Source organism: Pinus tabuliformis, chromosome 2_2 (assembly GCF_031772625.1).
Source record: "Pinus tabuliformis cultivar Carrire ecotype Pingquan chromosome 2_2, CPIR1, whole genome shotgun sequence".
In the NCBI taxonomy this organism is placed as follows: domain Eukaryota; kingdom Viridiplantae; phylum Streptophyta; class Pinopsida; order Pinales; family Pinaceae; genus Pinus; species Pinus tabuliformis.
This window is the reverse complement of record NC_142300.1, coordinates 185,116,723-185,141,137: the sequence shown is the minus strand read 5'-3', so window position 1 is coordinate 185,141,137 and position 24,415 is coordinate 185,116,723. Positions and strand designations below refer to the sequence as shown.

The 24,415-nt window shown below is 37.9% G+C and overlaps 1 protein-coding gene across 1 annotated transcript in view; it reads right to left on the bottom strand.

Moving 5' to 3' along the window:
• Positions 1 to 7,415: 7,415 nt before the first annotated feature.
• Positions 7,416 to 24,415, bottom strand: part of LOC149192005 (Exostosin family protein) — a 65,095-nt gene continuing 48,095 nt past the window's right edge. Inside the window, exons 2-3 of the mRNA XM_089404455.1 lie at positions 8,541 to 8,794; positions 7,416 to 8,437 (exon numbers count right to left, since the gene is read on the bottom strand). Of these exons, the coding sequence (XP_089260581.1) occupies positions 7,886 to 8,437; positions 8,541 to 8,794 (806 nt within the window). The 3' untranslated portion in view covers positions 7,416 to 7,885. The remainder of the gene's footprint in view (positions 8,438 to 8,540; positions 8,795 to 24,415) is intronic.

Below are 24,415 nucleotides of genomic sequence, written 5' to 3'. Positions count from 1 at the left end.
TCAATTTTTAATTTCAGATCAGGTGCAATCTGAAGGGACGAAAGAAGATACGTTGAGTCGGTGTGGTGCACTCATGCATTCAAGGGAGGGCGTAGTTCTCCGTGGTGAAGAAGTGCGTTCAAGAGGAAAAATTCATTGTTTAAGGCACAGTTTTCAAGGCTGGTCGGGCTTCAGGTTCTAGAAGTGCACTCTGTCTGTTGGAAGCTCAGAAACAAGTTTTAACAGCAAGATTTGATGATCAGAATGAGTAGAAGAAGGTTCTACAAGCTTATATAGATGTTGTCGTATTCATGGTGGAATATGAAAGGTTGAAGAATGTGAAGAGTTTCTACATGCGATAGCAGATTAACACTTGCAGGATGAAGATTGAACATAAATGCCAGCAATCAAACTGAAAAACAAAGAAACGCCAATAAGAAAAGCAAGAACGACAGTGAAATCATGAAAGGGAACGAAAATATTTGACATGCAAAACTCACTTGTTGTGTTGGTCGATGAAGAGTTTCTTGATCCACAGTTGTGCACCCAACTCAGATGAGAATGATTATGTAAATGAATGATTAATTGAGTTGATTTAAATAAGTTTACATGCAAAATTTATTCATGCATGATCGCCACTTGTCGTCGGGTGAAAGGGTTAGCAGAGAGAAGTTAAGTGAGCTCCTATTTTCTAGGAATGTGCCCACATGCAACAAGATGGCTCATGCATGCACCCAGAAGAGTGCATGTCTTCAGCACGAAGGAGTGCACTCAAGTAGGGTGCACTTGCTCAGCATGAAGGAGTGCACTTAAGGAGGGGGCACTTCTTCAGCACTGAAGGAGTGCGTTCAAGTTGAGCACATGTCTTCATCATTTGGAGTGCTCTTTTGCTTTTCTGAGTGATTTTCTTGCTTTTGTTTGTTATTTATGTGCTTTTGAGTGTTATTTATGTGCTTTTGAGTGTTTTTCGAGTGTGTGCATGGCAAGAAGGCAAGTTTCTATGTCAAGACAAGTGATGAGTTCACCCAACCATGGACTAATTAACTCAAGCGCTTCTAATGTTAAGTGACGATGCTTAGGAACCATTGAATTAAGAGGTTGCGACACTAGGAGAAAAAACACAAATAACAAATCAAATAACATGACGACACTAAGGAGTTTGAAACAACAGTTAATGTAGGCTCCAAAATTGACTTAGGCAAAAAATTTGGAGGGTCATTGTCGCAACGACAACATTTTCCAAACACTTAATATATGCACATTGTGACACAAATCAGCCCATCCCTTAAACAAAATGGGAATGTGCTATTTACCCTAGAAATTATGAACCCCATATGTTGTGCGTTCAAAGTTATCTAACAAATGCATTTTGGCTCGAATAAAAGGATCAAGCTTACACATCATAGACTTGTAGACTTTATTTTATCTTTTTGTTCCAAATGGCAAAGGTAATATATTTTTGTTGTCGATATATTTTTTCTTTTAGAGAAATTATGTATCTCTATTGAAATGACGAAAACGAATGATCCACCCATCATTAGGGACACATCCGTTGTTTGTGAGAGCAACAGCACAAAATCAAGTTAAATAGAATGATTGGTAACGGAATATTTGGTTAAGATTAAATGTTTTAAAGGTTAAGCTTGGTAAAAAGGAAGGGAAGAAAAGAGAAATAGGTTACCAAGGTAATTAATATAATTACTATTTATTTATTATTAATTAGAATTTTTAGTTAGTTACTTATTTTGAATCTATTAACAATTGGTTAAGTTAAAGAAAGGATGTTCAAATTAATGAACTAATTAATTAAATATTATTGATATTATTAATTACTTTAATCTTGTTAATTGAAATGTCTAGTTAATTATTGTATGATAAAATATTAATATTAAAAATATTATTGTTAATATTAATATTATAATTGTTAGTTGCCCACGGGAAGTAGAATAGATGGTGACAAGGTGTTATATTAAGACACTTTGTGGTGAAAAGGTCACTGATTCAAAACCTTGTGGGCAAAAATCCAGCCATGCTAAGGGCTAATATGGCCTAGGCCAAGTGCAATACCTAGGTGACTTTGATGGCTTAGATGCCCCTAGGTCGTGGTTACTCAAGCCATAGGTTCAGTGTGCTTGTCATCTCAAGACTCACATTACCTAACAAATAAACAAACAAAAAAATATTATAATAATATATTTTTAATAGTAATATTAATAATTTTAATACTCATATTCAAAATATTAATATTGATTAAGTGTTATTAGTAATATTTTTTAATATTAATATTAATGTGATTATTGATAGTGTGAATTATTAATATTATTAATTAGTTTGATCTTATTCGTGAAATGTTCAATAGTCCATAATCATTAAAAAAAATGTCATATTTATTAATAAAAATATAATTTATTATTAATCAAAAATTTGAAGTAGTTAGTAAAAATATTTATTCATAATTAATTGTATTAGAAAATATTAATTGATTAATTATTATTATTAATAATAATTAGTTTTATCTTATTCCTAAAATGTTCAATTAATTGTTTTGCGACACAAATAAGCATGTACAAAAAAGAGAATCTGCTATTTACAAATGTGCTACTATGTAACAGATTCATTTTGGCTCGAACAAAACTAAGGATCAAGCTTACACATTATAGACTTGTAGAGTTTATTTTATCTTTTTTTTTTCTATTTTAAATGGAAAAAAGTAATATATTTTTGTTGTTAATCTATTTTTTCTTTTGGAGAAATTGTGTGTCTTGATTGAAACGACGGAGATGGATGTCTCACCCATCATTAGGGTCACATAAGTCGGTCGCTCCACCCATCATTAGGGACATATAAGTTGTTTGTGAGAGCAACAGTGCATCATTAAGGACACATAAGTTGTTTGTGAGAGCAACAGTGCATCATTAAGGACACATAAGTTGTTTGTGAAAGCAACAGTGTAGAACCGGGTTGAATAGAATGATTGGTAATGGTTATAAATATTTAGTTAAGATTAAATGTTTTAAAGGTTAAACTTGGTAAAAAGGAAGGGAAGAAAAGAGAAATAGATTACCAATGTAATTAATAGAATTATTATTTATTTATTATTGATTAGAATTTATAGTGAGTTAGTTATGTCAAATCTATTAACAATTGTTAAGGAAAAGATCTTAAATATAATTAACTAATTAATTAAATATTATTGATATTATTAATTACTTTAATCTTGTTAATTGAAATAAAATATTAACATTAAAAATATTATTGTGAATATTAATATTGCAATTGTTAGTTTCCCAAGAGATGTAGAATAAATGGTGACAAGGTGTTATGTTAAGTTACTTTGTTGTGAAAAGGCCACCAATTCAAAATTTTGTGGGCAAAAATCAGCGATGCTAAGGACTAGTGTGGCCTAGGCTAGGTGCAATCCCCAGGTGATTTTGATGGCTTAGATGCCCCTGGTCGTGGTTACTAAAACCACAAATTAAATGTGTTTGGCATCTCTAGATTCACATTACCTAACAAACAAACAAACAAAAATATTATAATCATTAGTTTTAATAATATATTTTAAATAGTAATATTAATAATTTTAATATTCATATTCATAATATTAATATTAATTAAGTGTTATTAGTAATATGTTTAATATTAATGTGATTATTGAAATAAAAACTATAGTTAATTAATCGTCCATAATACTATTAATCAAAAAAATTAATTAATTAGTAAATGTATTTATTAATAATTAGTTATATTAAAAAATATTAATTAATTCATTATTATTATTAGTATTATTAATTAGTTTGATCTTATTACTGAGTTCAACTTATTATTAAAAATATTATTGTTGAAATCTAAAGGGTAATGGCTAAAGGAATGCTCCAGCCCAACTCTGCCTCTTAGCCTGCCAACGATTGTTGCGGGTATTTCCTCTTTGTTTGCTTTAAGCATACCCTTCTTGTTATGGTTAATTGTTACCTCTTAATTCTTTGGATGGATGTTTATAAGATGGTGATACAAGAAAGTCACGATGACACCCGGGATGTATGGGAGGCAAGAAAATTTGATTTTGATAAACGGTCTAAAGGGGAAATTTTAAGGATAGAAATGTATTTTAAAGTTTAGAAACCTTTATGGTTAATTGTTACCTCTTTGGCGTTTTGTTTTCTTTGATGTCAATGCATTCTCCAAATGATTATGGGACTTTAGTCTGCATCTCTTATTTATGGGTTTTCTCACAATTAATTACCTTTGAGATAAAACATCTATTTGGGTTGATACGGGGAAATCAGCAGAGGAAATCCCATAAATGGTTAATAGTCTCAGCCTCAAAGGGGTTATGTGTACCGAGGGCAAAAGATGGTGGCTCGTTGCATCGGGGATGGGTCTATTCCATGAGGGATGTTCTATTTCATGGGTCTCTTGCTTACTCTCCTACTATATTATGTTTCATAAGGCTACCGCACCATGACGTATCTCTACGCGCTGGTTTCTAATTCAGCAGGGGTCCTGGGTGGGAGTGTTTGTGGTGCTGAGATTTTGGTCTTGTGTGTTCCCGTGTGGTTTGCAATACAACTTCATGGTTTGACCTTCGTCATGTAGAGGAAACACAGGTCGGGGGGACCAAGACCAGAGCCGGAGCAGTGGTCGACTGTGGTGGTCGGCAATCTCAGCCAAGTCAGTCCAAGGGTGGGGGCGACACAACGTCTCAGAAATGATTCGAGAGGCTACCCAAGCCTATCAAGTCAAAATGACTCCACAAGTCCGACAAGTGATTTCAGAGTGGGATTCAAACTTAAAACAACAAGCTAAGAATATTGACCTGCACTTAGTCGATTCGCTGGCCCTAGTCCAGGACTTAGGCCATTCTAGAGGTCGTATACACAGTTTCAGCAAATTGCATATCTATATTGGATACTGAAGAACATCGTGGCTAAAGCTATGATGACCTCCCCTGTTGGTTCAACTAAGCCAGACACAGAGCTGCAAGAAATTCACAGGGAATTTCAACTCATTCAATGTCATATCCAAAACAAAATGCTCCCCTCCATCGCATCGAGAAACACATCCCTTGCATCCCACAGTCTGAATGGTTGGGGTCAAGTGCTAAAGATTTGGTGCCCATAGACTTTTCTGATGAGTAATTTGATGATCAGAGTGCTTATGTTTTAAAATTTTGAGATGTATACGTGATTGCTTTACACAGACTTTGAGGTTTTCTTATAGTTACATAACCAATAGGAAAATTAAAGACAATCAGACTTATATAGCGTTGCTAGATAGCGTTAGACTTTTTAAATTTTGGATGGCTTACAATGCAGTCAAATGGCCAACAGCCCTGTTTCCCAGTGGGCAAGTTGAGGCCGTTTGACCCTATTGGATATGAATGTAAAACTTGCCTCCTTTTTTGAAATGGAATAGAAAGGAACTGCCAAGCTTACAAAAAAAATAATATTGTTAACTTTAGTGTTATAATTGTTAGTTATACAAATTTTTGGACTTTGGACTAAACCTATATTCATACACAAAAACAAGTTATATGATGAGATTAATCATACATTTGACAATGTAATTACAACCAAACTAAGTCCATCTTAACCACGGATCTACCAAGCCCCGAGAGGGATCAAAACTCTTTGTATTCTAAAAGAGGTTTGCATCTCACGAAATTTGATCTCAAGAGATTTGATACCTCTCAGTGTTTGGTAGATCTGGATTGAAAATTGATCTAAGCTTATTTAATTTCCCCTTTAAATAGGCTACATTCCACATAAATACCATGGGTTATTTTTATTTTTATTATTATTTTATTTTATAAGGTTATTTTTATTTTATGTCACATTAAATCATCACTACCATATTACAACATCTCTACCATACTCGGTTTATTTTTATTTTTATTTTACTTTATTTTCACCAAATTAAAATGTTAAATGACAAAATTAAAAAAATAAATAAATAAAAAATCAAATAAAATTAAATTATATATATAGAACTTATCCCCTCGGTAACTAGAATGCCTGCACAATATTGAGTCTCTCATGCAGGTCCCTCAGATAAACTTCCTTCCGTTGCTCATACTCGGTACCTGCAAATAAAAAAGATTTGTTTCACCATCTCGAGCTAGGTTAGGAGATGTAAAGATGATTAGAGAGTTTTCATAATGATATTTGCTCTTTAACATGTTTTTTTGTGGTCATATTTTTGCCTTGTCAGCTATTCCTCACCAGTAACCCTTTTTCATCTGGATTCTTTAGATCATAGAATGGTTAGATGTACTCATGTTGTGTCTTTTCAATCTTCATTCCCATTTCTTCATTCTTGCTCGAACTCACTCAAGTCTAAAACCCAGTAACCCTTTTTCATCTGGATTCTTTAGATCATAGAATGGTTAGATGTACTCATGTGTCTTTTCAATCTTCATTCCCATTTCTTCATTCTTGCTCGAACTCACTCAAGTCTAAAAACCCTTTTTCATCTGGATTCTTTAGATCATAGAATGGTTAGATGTACTCATGTGTCTTTTCAATCTTCATTCCCATTTCTTCATTCTTGCTCGAACTCACTCAAGTCTAAAACCCTGGTGTCGCTACATATTTTTTCCACAGTTTTCATGGAGTTCTACAAGAGTGCATGTCGCATACTTTTACTGGTTGCAGAAGAAACTTGGAATGCCTCGTTTGATACCCGACTGTGTGAAGTTCTAGAGTTTAAGGCTCTTTAGTAAGAGGGAGAAGTGGATGGACAATTGCTTATATGTTAGTTGTTTCCAGAATGAATCTTGGAGGTTATATAAGGATCTCCAAGCAATTTGGAACATAATTAGGGCATTTAATAAAGCCATACTCATAACATCATTGTGTCATTATGTCAACGCCACATCCATGTCACTTGGAACCACATTGTATTATTGATCGTGCACCTGTATATGTTTTAAATGCAACCGCCTTTTCCTATTGAATATTACTCCTGAGTTGAGACAGGATACTAACTGCTGCTCGAATCAGTTGTTTAAAATAACTAAGACGTAATTTATTGAGACGAAATAATGATAAAGGATTCTCAAACATGGGGTTAAGATGGATTTAGGATGGAGCTTAGTCACTGAAAGAAAATTTTAAGTTCTATTATATTTTTATTATTTCCATTGTAGTTTTATTATATTATTTCCATTATAGTTTTATTTCTGAGAGCGACAAATATTTATGAACAATATTTAAGAGGACAACATATATTTATGAACAATATTTAAGTTCTCTTTCCATTATATTTTTATTTTTATCTTTGACAGCAACAAATATTTGTGAACAATATTTAAGAGGAAAATTTATAGAGACAAATATTTAAGTGCACGGTTTTTATTTTTCTAAGATACATCTTCTGAACCAAGTTCCAACAATTTTTATTGAACATTGTAAAATTCATAGCTAATTGAGGGCAAATCAGTCTCAAAAACCCTAGCTTGTTTCTTTATGAAAATGATGGAAATTAAACCGAGGCACGGAGGATTCATATTCCACTACATTGATCCACGGGACTAAGATAGAGTCTATACAAATTCATGGACGATAGAATAGATGCAGAGATAGATAAGTAATCTACCTCCAATCTCCCAAAGAAATATTCCAAAGATAAAAACAGTGCCCGCAATGTCCTAAATAAATTGATTGAATTGTAAGAAAAAAAATTCAAGGCCTAAAGAAATAAATTCTGCGAAGATAGGAAAAAGATTCCTCTGAATATGAAATTTGAAAGTGTTGCCGTAAACTGAAGTTACATTTTAGATGTGACTGGTGGAAAAGTTCGTCTGAAAGATGGTAGACTTCTCACCAATGAGGGATGTTTTCTATGCGTACTTTCCCTTTACTATAGCACCCTCAATTGTGTGCACTTTACAAAAGATTCCTTCAGATCACGTACAATGACATCGAAGAGGAATAAATGTACCATTTGGCTTTCTTCTTTCTCGAACAACCATTTCCTTAATTGTTGGTAGCTTGTGCATTATCTTTTTCCAGATGTGGTTGACAGCACCATCTTTCACAGGAGGACCGACACCTCCTGGATAGCCATTATCATACTCAAATATATTCTGAACGTGTGCCATACTCCTACGCATTGTATTTCGCGTCATTTTACTTACACCATTTAGATGCTTCAGCAGCCAGTTTGGTTGCAATGCATCTTGCATTGAAACAAAAACTGAAAACTCTGTATAATCGATCATGCCCTCAAATGGAAGCTCAATGTTATCACTGACTATGACCGGAATGCACAAACTGACAATGGCATCAAAAAGGCGACAAGAAGTGGGTGTATCTCCAGCTGGATGCAAGCAAAATTCTGCATTTCGCATGCCTTGAATAGATTGCTCACGGCCAGTGCTATTGGGAAATCCCTCTTCAATAACTACACCAGGCTCATTCTGCAGTAATCCCCACAACTTATCTCGTACCAGGCCACCCTACCAATCAAACAATCAATATTATATGTCGCCAAATTTCATCAATTTGCATTTCAAAACAGAAAACTAGTTTAAAGCAGTCAACAAGATAATGCTGAAGTACCCTATGCCTGTGTCTTGCTCCTTTGAAGTAAAGAAGTGTTTTCCGAGGACGATCATTGGAGATGTGTAACATGGGGAGCAGATGTGTGTAGGGTACAATGACATCTTTCAGCAAAGATATTTGTGTATGCTGAATCATTGTTCCTCCCTCAGCGTTGTGTGCATTGGAATCCTCCATATACCATCCTCCAAAGTCAACCACAAGTAGCACTGCCGAAGCAATATCTGCTCGGACATGCCACATTGCAACTGGGTCTGCCAAACAGTGCTTCATCATTTAACTCAGTGCCTGAGAATGCAAAATGTGCAGAATAAGCTGCCATGTCTAGTTCACTAAGAACAATGATCTAAAAAGGGACATGCCAAACAGTTTTACTTTGGAGAACACTGACAAGATATCAATATTGTAAAAAACTACTTTGATCATTGGTGGATGACCAGAACAGGAATATTTTCACAACTCTAGCCCATCTTTCAGCCAACCTCTTCAATTCCGCATTGCCACTATAATGTGAAATGGGAAACAGAATCTTGCTATGAAAGATTTTAAAACAGCCATTAAAAAAGTAAAATTATAATTGCAAAATTGCGAACTGCATTTTCATATACATTTGAGAATTGACATGAGATATCAGACTTCAGTACCTGAATAATAGAAATAGTTTGGTGTACTTGCAATGGAGCAGCTTCAACTTTCTAAAAGATTTTCTATTTGTAAACTTATGCTTCATAGTAAAAGAGTCAAACTTGGCACTACAATATTTGTTGAAGTTTGTAGCTCAGGTAGGTACTTATTCACAAACCTTGTGTCTAGGCATGCAAAAGTTGCCCACATTTCACCTTAGAATATTTGCTGATGTAACTTAGCCTAAGTTTAACTTAAGAAAAAACACATAATTATATGTTGGCTTATTGAGCTAAAATAAAAACTTAGATAAAGTAAATTATTTACTTTAGTGATTAAGTTTTAATCTTAGCCATCGATCTCAAGTGAGGCGAGATCTAATCTCAATCATCCATCACTTTGAGATTAGGGTTAGGGTTAGGATTAGGGTTTTGGCTCAATGTAAAGTTATAAAGGTAAGGCTAAGGTAAAAAGAAGAGACAATAGCAGCACAAGATTGAGAGAGGCTTCTCAGTGAGCATGTGCTGGGTCTGAGAGAGTGCAGTGAGGCAGGTGATCAATTTTGTATTTTCTTAGATTTTCTTAGTTGGGCCATTATCCCAGGTATGGGAGACCAAGTAAGTTTTGTGATTAATTTATTATTGAAGAACTATTGATTGGGTAGAAAATTGTTTATGTGTATGTGATTCAAATCGAGTTTTGTTTTTGCTTCTGCTATAATTTTTGCGTTAGGAATCTGGCATGTATTTGTTTCGTTAATAATCCCTAGGAACCGAATACTGGGTGTTGGGTTCGGAAAGTCTAACATGGTATCAGAGTTGAAACTCTAAATCGATCTCGGAATTACACGTGTTAGTTTCGTATTGGATCGCCAAAACCAGGTTCGCTGGGATCATACGAACCATAATTTTTTAATGAGGCGGCAAGAATTTTTTTTTAAAGGGTTGAGAATATATATATTTTTTACAAGCAATTTTTTTTCGACGAAGAAAAAAAGAACATAAAAGAGGGATGCCCATTTAAAAAAATAAAAATAAAAATAAATAAATAAATAAAAGGTTGAGTGGTGACCGACAGGTGGACCAGGTAGCCGTTGGGGCAGTGAATAGTCAGCGGACCAAATGGCACAGCCAAAGTCGTGGCACTCGACAACAAACTAATAGCAGGAGATTTCAACTGCAGATCACAACAGGGAAGACAAGCAAACCGTCGTCGAAAGCCTAAAAAAAACTCAACTGGCTCTTCTAACAGTGAACAAGTTGGGGACCAGGGGTCGAGCACAAGGGAGCCATGACAGCGGTAATTGACAAACTATTGGCAGCGGAGTGAGGGCGAGAAGTCGAGAGATAGCGCCAAGGGAACAATTCAAGCCGACACTGCCAACAGCAGAACCAGTGCCGCCAGAGCCGACGGTCAGCAAACAAGCCCGCACTATCAAGGAAAAAAAAGAAGGGTCGACAATCGTGCTACAGTAGTTGTCAGGACCCAGGTTGTGTCAAGGGAGAAACAGGTCAACAGAAACCACAATGGCAATCGTCAAGCCAATGAGGTAGGCCAATCAATGGCGGTGGTTTGTGTAGATAGAAGGGCGTCGATGTAAGGAGACATGAACAGTTTTAGCACAAGCAGAGGCAGCTACTCGGGTTAGAGCGTAAGCCAATGATGCTTTCGGCTACTGGACTCTCACCATCTAGGGTGCAGGACTCAACCGCTTCGCCTAGCAGCACAGAGCTTATATTGTGCTCTCCCACACTTTCGCATCTGATACGATTCAATTATTTGATGTGCCCGTCGAATCGATATCCATCAGGGTGCGTAGCACGCTTGACTAATAAGGAGAGGGGCTCGACTGTTAAGGACCTTTAGGTGCTCGACCATAAGGATGCGTAATTGAATTAATTTTAAAAAATCACTCCTATACTTCGAAGCTAAGTTGCACGAAGCGTCGAAACGTTTCGGAGTTTCCGAAGCGAGTACATTTAGAAACGTCACCTCCTAAGTTGCAGGAAACGTGGGCAGAGGGTCCGTTTCCATACGGAAACGAAACAGAAATGGGGAAACCCGTACAGTACAGCCCAAAAACGCATTTCTTTCCATACTAGCCCATTTCTCGAGGAGGAAACGTGGCTAGTACGGCCGGAAACGCGTTTCCGAGCTGTACGTCGGAGTTTCCTCTTGTAACTTGACTTTTTCTTGTATCTTTTTTATTTTTTCGCTTCTAATTTTTTATTGGGCGACTCAAATATCCTCTAGATGCTTCTAGATGTCTCTCAAGTTATAAAAGAAAGGAGTTTTTTTAGTGGGGCAGCCGAATGTTCAAGCCTATGGCCCTAGTGTTGATATGCAGCTCATGGTAATGTTAAATTCTTAAAGTAAAAGTGATATTCTCCTCTTTTACTTAAATTTTTAACATTATCATGAAATGACTCAGGATGTTTGAGAGTGGTTTCGCCCTCATTGGATTTCATATGGAGAAAGTAGAATTTTAGATCTCACTCAAAATCCAGCAAACTTATCTGTTTTTCAGGGTTTCAGGATTGGGGGGATTGCAATGTTTCCATTGGAATTTATCATGTACTAAGGTATGGAACTTGTACTTAATCAAGAGAACCAAGCCCTCTATGCAGAGGAGACTCCCAATAATCAAGAGCATGTAGGGTACTAGGGTATGAAACTTGTATTTAATCAAGAGCACTAAGGTCGTTCGACTATGTAGGAGGAGACTCCCAATCAAGCACGAGACAAGAAATTAAAAATTTCTCATGGCTGATTTTGGATATTTCTATTTTCATTATGTGATCATTCATGAGTAAATGTGATGTAAATTTAGAGACTTATAGTTTATGCATTGACAATTGACAATTTTATCATAATTTAATAATCATAATGTAATAAATTAGAATGTATCTTAAATGCTTTATGATTGCATATATTTATTATATATATATATATATATATATATATATATATATTCGCATTTCCCCGTTTTCAAAATTTGGGGGGGTCACGTTTCGTACCCGTGCCCGTTTCGGAAACTCGTACCCGTTTCCCCATTTTGTGCAACTTAGGTCACCTCCCAAAAATGGAAACGTCGGCTGAAACGTCAACCGAATCGTCATATATGTTTATATATATAAATAAATTTATAAATAAGTGAATTACACATTATCTTGCAACAAAAAAGGGAATTAGACTCATAGATGATTACTTGATGGTCGAGTTTCAGTCGAGTTTCGGTCGAGTTTCAGAAATCCGGGTACGAGTACGTCTCGAAACGCTGGGTTCCTAGAAGTTTCGTGCAACATAGCTTTGAAGTGTCCACGCAGCACCCGTGCGGGGAGCAAGAAGGCTTCAAGCAGCCTTAGGAAGTGTGCAAGAAGTCCCGAGCAATGGGCAACATGGAGTGAAGGGGGTTGGACGCGTCAAATTCCAACTAGAGTCAAGAGGATTTTTGGAGGTGACAGGGATATTGTTTGTTCCAGGGTTGATGGCACATGTGCTTTCAGTATCAGCCTTGGAGGATGTTGGATAAAGAGTTTTGTTCCAGGATGGACAGGTGCTTCTATATTTAGAGGGAGCTACCTTGAATGCAATTGTAATGCTTAGCATCAGACAAGGGAAGTCATACAGCCTGTTGGGACAACCTATGGGTATATCTGAGGGGATCTTAGATATAGGGAAAATGTCAGTTACTAAGAGGAAGCAAGTGGCGAGGAAAAGTGACCCTTCGGGTACTACAAGGAGCCTCAGCTAGTATGATGATATCACATTGTTAGAGGCTCAGGAGCAAGATCCTCAAAGCATGGTTGAATGTGACAAGTTCTCAGCTCATATTTCAAGTCAGGTAGCAAGACAGGCTTCAAATTTAGAGGGAGCAGCTACAGATACTGAGATGGGCTTGGAGACAGATTCAAGTGGAGGAGGTTCTTCCAGAAGTACCTCTCTCGCTAAGAGAGAATGTTGAAGTTTGTAGTTCAGGCAAGTGCTTATGCACAAGCCTTGTGTCAGGCATGCAAAAGTCGCACACATTTCACCTTAGAATATTTGCCAATGTCACTTAGCCTAAGTTTAACTTACGAAAAAGCACATAATTATATGTTGGCTTATTGAGCTAAAATAAAAACTTTGATAGAGTAAATTAATTACTTTAGTGATTAAGTTTTAATATTAGCCGTCGATCTCAGGTGAGGCAAGATCTAATCTCGATCGTCTATCAATTTGAGATTAGGGTTAGAGTTAGGATTTGGGTTTTGGCTCAACATAAAGTTATAAAGGTAAGGCTAAGGTGAGGAGAAGACACAAAAGCAGCACAAGATTGAGAGAGACTTCTCAATGAGTGTGTGTTGGATCTGAGAGAGTGCAGTGAGGGGCTGGTGATCAGTTTTGTATTTTCTCAGTTGGGCCATTATCCCTGGTACAAGAGCCCAAGTAAGTTTTATAATTAATTTATTAATGAAGAAATATTGATTGGGCAAAATTCTGTTTGTGTATGTGATTCAAATAGAGTTTTGTTTTCGTTTCCGCTATATTTTTTTGTGTTAGGAATTTGGTCGTGTATTCATTCCATTAACAATTGTTGGGAACCAAATATCAGGTGTTGGGTTTGAAAATAACAATATTAAGAAAGCAAGTCCAACTAAGGGATCATTGGCCCCAAAAAATAATGGTTTGAACATGTCAACATTTTTTTGTGCTAAAATGGACATTTCAGCACTGCTTGAAATAGTGGAGCCAAAAATGTTTTATATTTCTGAAACAAATTTTCAGTCAGGATTCTGAAATCTGAGCTCAAAGTTGTGTTTCTTTGACTGAATGTTATGCACCTTTTCAACATAATCAACTCTTCATAGTTTAAGTAGAAGAACAATAACATAAACAAAAGATAGACATATAACAAAAAATTTAAAAAACAGCAACTTAAAAATAATAATGACCTAATGAAACTACAACACAATTTGGGTGGCATCCATAGGCCAAGCTCAAGATTGCCCCCACTGAAATCCTTCCTTCAGATCAGATTGCAATATCTCCCAAGAAAATTGAAACTACAACACAATTTGGGTGGCATCCATAGGCCAAGCTCAAGATTGCCCCCACTGAAATCCTTCCTTCAGATCAGATTGCAATATCTCCCAAGAAAATTGTCTTGCACGATGTCAACAGTGCCTTTTTCAATTCTATGGCAAGACTTATGTCAATTTTTTATCCATGACGAGAATATTGTATTAAATCAAAATCTGCTCCTGGATTGCAGCCTGAACAGCAGGTGAGTACAATGAAAATCCTTCAAGGACAGCTATACCTGTAACCTAACAATGGCCTTTATTCTCAATATCTCTTAGCCGTTTTACTATCCTAAAGGATACAAAGTCTTTGGAAGCATAGATTCTCCAAAATACCTATAGATACAGACAAAATTTACACCGCATATCAGACCCACTGTTTAGGAATAGTGTGAGGGAAGGAATACCATTTCTCCATTTCTCACTAGGACTCTTGCGCCCAAGTTTACACCTTGATTGGCGAGATCATCTGCAACAGAATTGTTCATTCTCAACATACGAAAGAAGGTTAGTTTCAGATACCTGATTCGATCAATAATGCTTAGCAACTTCCAATCCTTAGGCAAAGATCCATGAACAAGGTGATGGATAACCAGCTATAAATCTCCCAACACCACCAAATCTTCGATGTTTGTTTCTTTAACTAGAAGGAGCCCTTGCAGTATTCTATATGCCTCTGCTGCATTATTTGCGCAATCGTCTAATCCCCAATTGTACTCAATTTCAATTTTTCCATTGGGGTTGAGAATAACCCTGTCCGCCCCTACCACCCCCGAGGCAGGAATTATTAATCAACTAATCCAGATACATTAACTGTCTAATCATCACAACTAACCCTACCAACCAATTATATTTGTACTAACAGATAATGACAGATAAGGACATCTGATAGCACGTTAGAACAATTTACAGATTCACTTGCACAGCACTAACATTAACCCTTGCAACTTAACATCTTAACTGATTAAAATGGTTAGCCATCTTATTCTAGCAGTGGCTGCAACAATGCCAATGGTTGCTCTCAATGATCACTTTTTGTGATTGCCACGACCATCCTATTGGAATTTGGGACTACCAATTGCAACTTTTCTTAGCAGTGCTTATACACTTGTCAGTGCCCAAAATGCAAAAATTCAGTAAACCTAACTAATAACAACCAAGTATTAGCAGAAAAATATAGCCAAAATAACAGAATCTATCTATATTAGGAAAAATATTTAAAGGTATGAGTAGATATGATGCAAATGGGGGTGCTTGCACACCCAGGGTTGGAATGCACTTGCAACTCAAAAGATGTGGAAGAAGACTCCTCCAAGAGATATGTAATAAGAGTAGATAGATGAGATTCAATACAAAACTAGATGGGTGAAATCCTTACTTAGGGCTCAAGTAACTATTAAGTACTTATTTACTCTAAATTAATTACAATTGATTGTCCTATGACCTACTTTGGCCTTATTAACAGATTTGGACTTTACATTACATAGAACATTAGAATCATAATATTTGAATATGCTATGACAAAATATTACAAAAGTGTGTTCTACTCTAGGGACACAACATGCCCTCCCCCTTGGATTGGGTTTGCCCTCGAAGTGTCTACTAAAGGTATTTCTCTTTAGCTGGTGACACTTGCTGCTGCATTCTACACCACCTTGGAGTTAGCTTGAAGAAGATCATGTGACAAATCAAAAATTAGAGGACTTCGTTTCAAGAGGATCATTTAAGCCCACTAGAAATGATCAAGACTTGAAGGAGGGTTAGGAGCTATCCTTTTCTAGAGATGCTCAAATGGGTTATATCAATATGGTTGAAGAAAGACATTGTTGACCATCTTTTTCATTTGACTGGTCATGTTATCCATATATATGTGCAAGGCTACTTGAGATAAAGAGAAGACAGTTTTTAAGTCTATCCAATATCTATTGTGGAGGATCCATCATGAATAAGAGGATGTTTATTAAAACAGGAAGCTAAAATAGCTATCCTCATCTGGCTGGCAGATCATATTATCACTTGTCCATGATTATTTTCAACGAGTTCTTATTTTCCACGTTTTCCATTTATGCATACCAAGCAACATGTTCATCTTCTAAGTCTAACCAAGCATTTATTTCATTTTCATTATTTTGCTATTATTCCCTTGCACCAAGATGGATAAATACAACTTTCTTTTAATTTTCTTCCAATCCTTTCTTTATTATAACGTAAGGTTTCTATAGTGTCCTACGATTAAAGCCCCAAGTTATTTACAGAAACTACAATCCATTTTTATGACTTGAGGCAAATAAAATGAACCTACCTTTAATCTAAATTGTGTGGTTCCGGCTTCAAGCTGATGTGGATGGCCAACTTGCAGAAGTTGTGTCTCTCAACTCATTCTGATTCTAAATCACAAATTATAGAGTGAGAACTCTTTCAAAACACCTGAAGTCACACTTGATTTGAATCTGAGCCAAAAATTATGGCCTTTCTCTGACGGGCTATGGAATCTATCACCATATTGGGGTGAAATTGGAAGTCAAACTTTAATAGATGTTACTCTTTGTTGCCACTGCTAATGCCTGGAAAATTTGGTTGTTAATTCTTCAGGATGTCCTCTCACCAACATTCTCTGTTTTACTTCAACCAGAGGTTAGAACAGAAGAGATATGATGGCTTCATTGAAAAATATCAAAAAAATCAGCGAATGGGAACACATCAGAAGAGATGAAATTTTGGAATTCAGTGCCTCCATTAAAGTAATGGTCGTATATCATACATAAATGGAAATCTCTGTTGAAAATATAGTGAGTAAAGGTCTTCTGGCTTGGGCCTTAGCCAGTGAAGACCTCGAGTTGTCTTTCTCTCAGTATGACTGCGAGCTCATGAGTTAGACTTCAGTTAGGATGAGTTTATTTCCAGTTTACTGGAATAATCACCAAGATGGCATGCGTAGAGTTGGAGCTTCAGTGAAGTGGAGTCTTCATCAGTTTGACTACAAAACGAGGTGGCAGTTACTAGTTCAGTTAGAACGAGTTAGTCTTCAGTGTTGATTGAAGGAAGAATGAGCTAATGCTACAAGTGTTGATTGGAGAGAGAAAGAGTATCACTCTCAATTAACTCGGTATCAGAACTCGACTTCTAAATTGAACTGGGCCTTCCTTGCATGCTCGAATTGGGTCTATAAAGAGGATGATGAAGGCACAAGAAATCACAAGTTTGTGAGATTATTCTTTGGTTGTGTGCACAAAATTGAGAGCTTGTGTCCTAAGGAATAGGAAGTCACAAATGCACAAGAGAATAGGAGCCTCAAGTGCGCAAGAAAATAGGGACTTGTGCGCTAGGAAATAGGGGCAGATTTGCGCAAGGATTTAGGAGCCTCTTGTGCACTAGGAAATAGGGACCTAGTGTGCAAGGAAATAGTCGCTGCTAGTGAGCAAAGATCAAGGAGCAAGGATCAGGGATTTGCAGGGTGAGTCGGGCTCGTTCAACAGGGGATCAGTTGTGTGCTAGAGGGCCAAGATCAAGCAGTGATCAAGGCAGGCCAAGATCAATTGTATCAGCTAAGATTAGTGAGAAGAAGCAGAACGCTTTCTCAGAGACAAATTACTTTGTAATAGATTTAATTGCTCAAGAACAATCAATAAAATACCACAACAAAGAAAGCAGGTTTTCCCTTTTGGGTTTACAGGGTAAACAAACATGTCAATTTGTGTGATTGTGTTTTTATCTCTAGTTTTTAGTTATTCAACTAAGTAGTTGCAGAGTTTCATGGAATTTTAACAATCTCGAGACCTCTATCATCTGATACAGAAATGGTACCTCAATCCAATTCCAATCTCTAAAAAATGCGATGACTTCTGTAGTATAAAACCCAAATTACCCCAAGCAGGGATCCAAACCCTGCTCTGACACCACCTGTTAGCAGCTCTGATGCAATTTGCTAGGGCTCAAAATCCAAAATTCCCCATCTATAATTGACAGTGGTGGACTAATAGCAGAGATATAGTAGCAAAAAGTAACAGAATCATTCACACATTATACAAACGGAGGCACCTGCACACCCAACGTTGGAATGCACTTTGCTAAAATTGGCAACTAGGACCAAACTCCACATGGGTCATCTTATTTATGACAGCTGATATTTTTCTTGGATTCCTCTCTCCAAGAGGTGTAGGATTGATCCAAAGATCATCCAATTCCGACATGTACAAATGAAGCTATGAATTTATTTTGATTATGGACAAATTGTCAAGGTCGGCCAGCAAACTTATGTAGGCTCAGAAGCCCAACAGTCACGTCTATTCATCCTCAACGTTGCATATAAATAGAAGGTGACTTAGCCTCATTTGGACACACTCATCTTCACACTTCTCTATCTCTCTCTCCTCATTGATTGGGTACAGATTTCTGGGCCTCTCTCTCTCCACACATCCAAAATTTCAGGAGCGAAGACCGAATTTCTGGACATTTGACCATGCATTGACCTCCTTTGACTGTGTTTTTATGAGGGCTATCTCTTTTTGGGCAGGCTGCATTTCTAGGAACAGAAATCGAGGTTGAACGTTGACTGTTGACCAGCGTTGACTGCAGCTAGGGCTGACTGCAGGTGGGCTGTTTGACCAGACTTTGACTGGGCTGAATTTGACTGTTTTGAGGGCTGTTTTATCTTGCTGTTTGGAGGCCGAAGTTGACTGAAGTTGACCAATTTGCTGAGGGTCAAATCTGCCCTATTGACCAGCGTTGACTTTTCTGGTTAGGGCTCTTTTGCTGCTGTTATAAATGATCAGATTTGTAAATTGTACTATCTCTCTCTGCTGAACTATTGAAGACTAAAAGAAGATTTGATCAAGGGTTTCCCCACATTGGGGTTTGTCCCTGGCTGGTGCCACATCTTGTGTCCTCTTGTCTTGGCTTGTCTTCTACTATTTATGTTTATGTTTTATCTGCATTTTACTATCATGTTGATGTGATTGCTAATCTGAATATTGATACGGGGCTAATAAAGAAATTGAAGTAAAATTGCTATGAAGCATAGAACATACCATTGTTGCCTAAAATTAACAGACTTGCTATTCCAAGATGTAGAAGAAGACTTCCCCAAGATATTTATATTAAGAGTAAATAGATGAGATGAAATGAGATAAAACAATAGGAAACATCACTCTCTATACAAGAGGGACAAACCCTTACTCAACCTCAACATATAATTGACCCTTGTTACTTAATTGATCACGGTTAATTACATTATGATTTACATAGCTTTTAAGAACATACAATTGGGCAATACAATATTGCTTAGAACATTACAATAACAACTTTTGAACATACTGTGACCAAATATTACAAAATTATGTGGTGTTCTACATAGACAACTTTAGCTATAAATAGGTTTGAAAACAGGGGACATTCCAGAGGAACATTACCAGATATCAAGAACGAGACCATCTGGCACCTGGAGGACAATAAGGGTACGCATGCAAAGACTTTTCATCAATTAGCTACCCTCAGTACTTCCCATTTTAGTCGATTGTTCAGTGCTTCACATGATGCAAATCTTGTTGAGATCATCAAGGTGGAAGGCCTTTTCCCTAGATTTGTGGATCAAGAAGCGAGAGAGAACCTACTAATGCCTGTTACTTTGGCGAAATTTGAAGGCACCCTGAAATGGCTCAAGAAGGATAAAAGCCTTGGACCAGATGGCTAGTCGATTGAATTTTACCTTGCTTTCTTTGATATCCTAGGGAACGATCTCCTACAGGTCATTGAAGAATGTCGGATGGGGGGGCGAATGTATGATGCCTTTAACTCTACTTTTATTGCTCTGATCCCCAAATCTGATGATCCACAATCTTTTAATGATTTCCAGCCTATATCACTCTGTAACTGTATCTATAAGATTATTGCTAAGATCATAGCTAATCGACTCAAGCCCATTTTATCTGAGTACATATCCCCGGAGCAATTCGCTTTTCTTGATCACAGACAGATCCATGAAGCTATCGGCACTGCATAGGAGGCCCTTCATTCCATCAAAATTAAGAGACTCAAAGGTATGGTTCTCAAGATTGATCTGGCTAAGGCTTTTGACCGAACTAGCTGGCTCTACATAAGGATGCTATTGACTCACCTAGGGTTTCCCTTACCTTTCATTCAATGGATTATGTGTTGTATTACTAATGTATCATACAGTGTCCTTATCAATGGCTCTGCATCATCATTCTTTCATGCTGAGAGAGGCCTCAGACAAGGTTGTCCTCTCTCACCTCTTCTGTTCTTATTGGTCATGGAAGGACTGAGTCGTCACATTATTGCGGAAAAAAGACAGGGTAGATTGATGGGCATCAAGATCACAAACAATTGCATCCTTACCCACCTTCTATTTGTTGATGATATTCTCATATTTCTGAATGGATCATTGGGGGACACAACAGCTTTCGCCACTGCTTTTCGATCTTTTTGTTTTGCCACTAGCATGGAATGCAATCATCTCAAATCCACATTATCTGCTACAGGATGCTTACCTAATGAAATTCTCTCTCGCACAACAACATTTCCCTTTTACCTCTCTACACTTTGATGAAGGTCTTAAATATTTGGGATTTCGGTTAAAGCCTGTGAATTACAGGATTGCAGATTAGGTATGGCTGGTGGCCACAATCGAGAGGCGACTGAACATTTGGCACCATAGATGGCCCTCCGGGGCGAGCCGACTCGTCCTCATCAAATCGGTTTTGGAAGCTACTCCGATTTACTGGATGTCACTTGCATGGATACCAAAAGGTATTCTTAGCAAAATACAACAGCTGTGTTGTAGATTCATTTAGAAGGGCACATTTTTGCTTGGGCTAGATGGGATAAGCTTGCTCTTGCAAAAAAACGGGGTGGATGGGGTATGAAAAATATTGATATATTTGCAAGAGCCCTGGCAGCGAAATTGGGATGGAATGTCCTCACCTCTAGGAATCTCAGGGCTAAGGTGGTCTCCTAGAAGTATATTTCCCCTCTCCATCCCCTTGACTGGATCAGGCTCCCCACCTGGGACAGATCAAATATATCAACGGTTTGGAGGGCAGTCCTAAACTCGCTTGTACATATTAGGGATGGATTGACTTGGAAGATTGGCAATGGAAATCTAGTTCGCATTGGGTTGGACCCATGGACTGGTTGTGGGAACGCACATCAACTTCCCCAGGACTTGATACACCATCTCACGACGACAGGTTTCTCTACTCTGGCCCATATTGTTAATCAGGGCAACACTAATATCTTCAGACAAGCTTGGAAATCTTCTGACATTCTGGCCATTCCTCCCATCTAGCAGGCCATTTGGCAAACATACACAAATGCACTTATGGCATCACATGTCAGAATATCTGATGGGGATGATGAGCTTATATGGGAACACTCACTCAATGGAAAATACTCCCCAAATTTTGGCTATCTCCATATCTTTTCAGATCACAAACCACTTGTTATTGATTGGTGGTGGTCTACTCTCTGGAAACTGAAGGCACCTCCCCAAGCCAAATTATTCATGTGGTGCATTGTTCAAAATAAGGTTCCTATTGGGGATAATCTATAAAAGTGATCCTTTCATTGTCCATCCTGGTGTGGTGTCTGCAAACAGGAACTGGAATCTGTTGACCATCATTTCCTTACTTGCCCTTTTACTATTTCTATTTGGATTGAAGTTACTGCACTTCTACAAATTCAGTCTAGATAGCACAGGGTGGACATCCTGGAGGCCTGGCATCCATGGTGGCCAAAGGCACAATTACACAGGATCCGCAACCTACCTATATTGATTTGCTGGTGTATATGGCTACAAAGGAACAAAATCATTTTCACTAACATCACTCCCCGTTGGCCGCATGTCATTGCACATCTTATATCTTTATTTCACTGCATCCCGGAGGATGACCGTGTTCCCACTATGTGCACCATCACAGCAAATACTATTGACCGTGACACTCCATGGGCATACTTTGATGGCTCGGTGCAGCATCATGGTTGTGGTGGGGGAATCCTCCTTCATATCACAAATATCCACTTCTATAAGATCCAGATGGGTCTGGGGGATGGGACAAACAACTTTGTTGAACTCATTACCCTTCGTCACTTATTATTTTTTGCACTTGTGAAAGGCTGTCGTCATTTACAGATTTTTGGTGACTCACAGATTATCATAAAATGGTTTAATCAACAATCTACATGTCACACACACACACTCCGGCATATATTGGATGATGCATTAATGTTGAGGACTCATTTTGACTATATTTCTTGTCATCATATATACAGGGAGCACAACAAAATTTCTAACCAGCTATCCAAAGAAGCCTCGCTCCAGCCAAGGGGGATCTGGTTGATTAAGGAACAGCATGATCAGGATTACTATAGTTACCACCATCGGCCATACATGGATGTGCAGTAGGATGGGGTCTACAGGGCCTGATTTCATGTCATTTATGGAGATTTTTGATGTAATTAAACTTTTGTTTATTGTACATGTCATGTCTATATATTACAAAACATATCATATGTATTTATCTTAACAGTCTCCCATACTTGGGGAGCTATGAAAAAAACGCGATGAGAGCTGCTGAGGATGCTCGCGCGCAGCCCTAGCTGCTGCAGCACTCAGAGCCGCAGCCCTTGCTGCTCCTCAGCGGCCTCCTACTGTTGAGGCCTGACTCCAAATCACGGAAGGAGAGATCGTAAGCCAACACCCTCTGCTGCAAGCACGCAACCATCTGTAGCTACCCTCAGCGGCCTACTGCTGCTGAGGTTAGAGCAATATGGATCCATTAGAGAACGAAGATCATCACACAGATCACCAGCATGAATCGAAAGTAACAGCCAAAGCCTTCGCCTCCCTCATTTCTGCAATGGGTCTGGCAAAGAATCGACTAGCAGTCTCAAAGTTTGTTAAAAGAATGGAAGAAATACCAGAGATATCACTCCCTCCTGCTCTCCCACGAAAAGCAGCACTCTCCCTGGCAGAACGAGGATTAGTAGGGCAGTTTACCGGGTTGTGGCCATCACCCAAGACTGTCCAAAAATGGGTAGAAAGAAACTGGTCAGCTTCAATAAATGGAAAAATTTCGATCAGGTTCTACGGTAGAGGGTATTACACCTTTCATTTCGAGACCAAGGAGGACCGAGACTTGATATTCAGGAATGGGCCGTATTTTATGGATACAAGGGGGTTGTATCTGAATAGATGGACACCGGAATTTGATCCAGAAATGGATGTCCCAAGCGTTGTACCTGTATGGGTTAGATTGCCGCATCTTCCTCTCCACTGCTGGGGAGACGAATCAGTGAAAGCCATAGGAAACGCAATTGGGAAATACAGATGCGAGCCAAAGAAAAATATGCATGCATGCGCCTGAATATGTGTTGAAGTGGATCTAGGGAGAGGACTCCCATAAGCTATCAAAATCAAAGTGGACCAGTGGACGCATATACAACAGCTGGACTACGAACAAATTCCCTTCAAATGCAAGGTATGTCATGAATATGGTCATTTTGCAAATAGATGTACAAAAAGAAAAGAAAATGAAAGTGAAAAAACGGAGGAACTGGAAAATAAATGGGAGCAGGTCAAACGAAAAAAGACAGTTAATAAACAACCAATCCAACCTTCTTTGCAGCCCACAACATCCAATGAATCCCTACCATTCTCGCCAATTGTAGACCTCGCCACTGCAAATCCTTTCGATCCATTGGATCCTTCTGCCCCCCCATCCCCTGGACCTAAATCTAGATCTAGAACCCCTCACTCTCCCAACCCATCTCAATTTCCTCACTCCCCCAGAGTCTCAAACTCCCACCACTCTCCGCCTCCCTCAATAGACAGAATCTTAACTAGAAAGCAAGCAAAGGAAGCATTCCCAAACACTGAAAACCAAAAAAAAGTGGGAAGAAAGACAAACAAAGAACTAAGGGATGAAGCAGCAGCAAAAGAAATGGCTTTAGGAACACAGTAACCTATGGATACTTTCCTAGGGAAAAGCACAGGGAACATTGAGAAAACCCATCAAAAGGGGAAAGGAACTATGTACCACCCAACAGGTAAATAATGATAATAGTCTCCTGGAATTGCAGAGGAATGGGGACATCTTTTAAAGAAAATGCAGCAAGAGATATATTAGCAAATGAAAACCCAGATATTTTAATGATCCAGGAGACAAAAGCAAG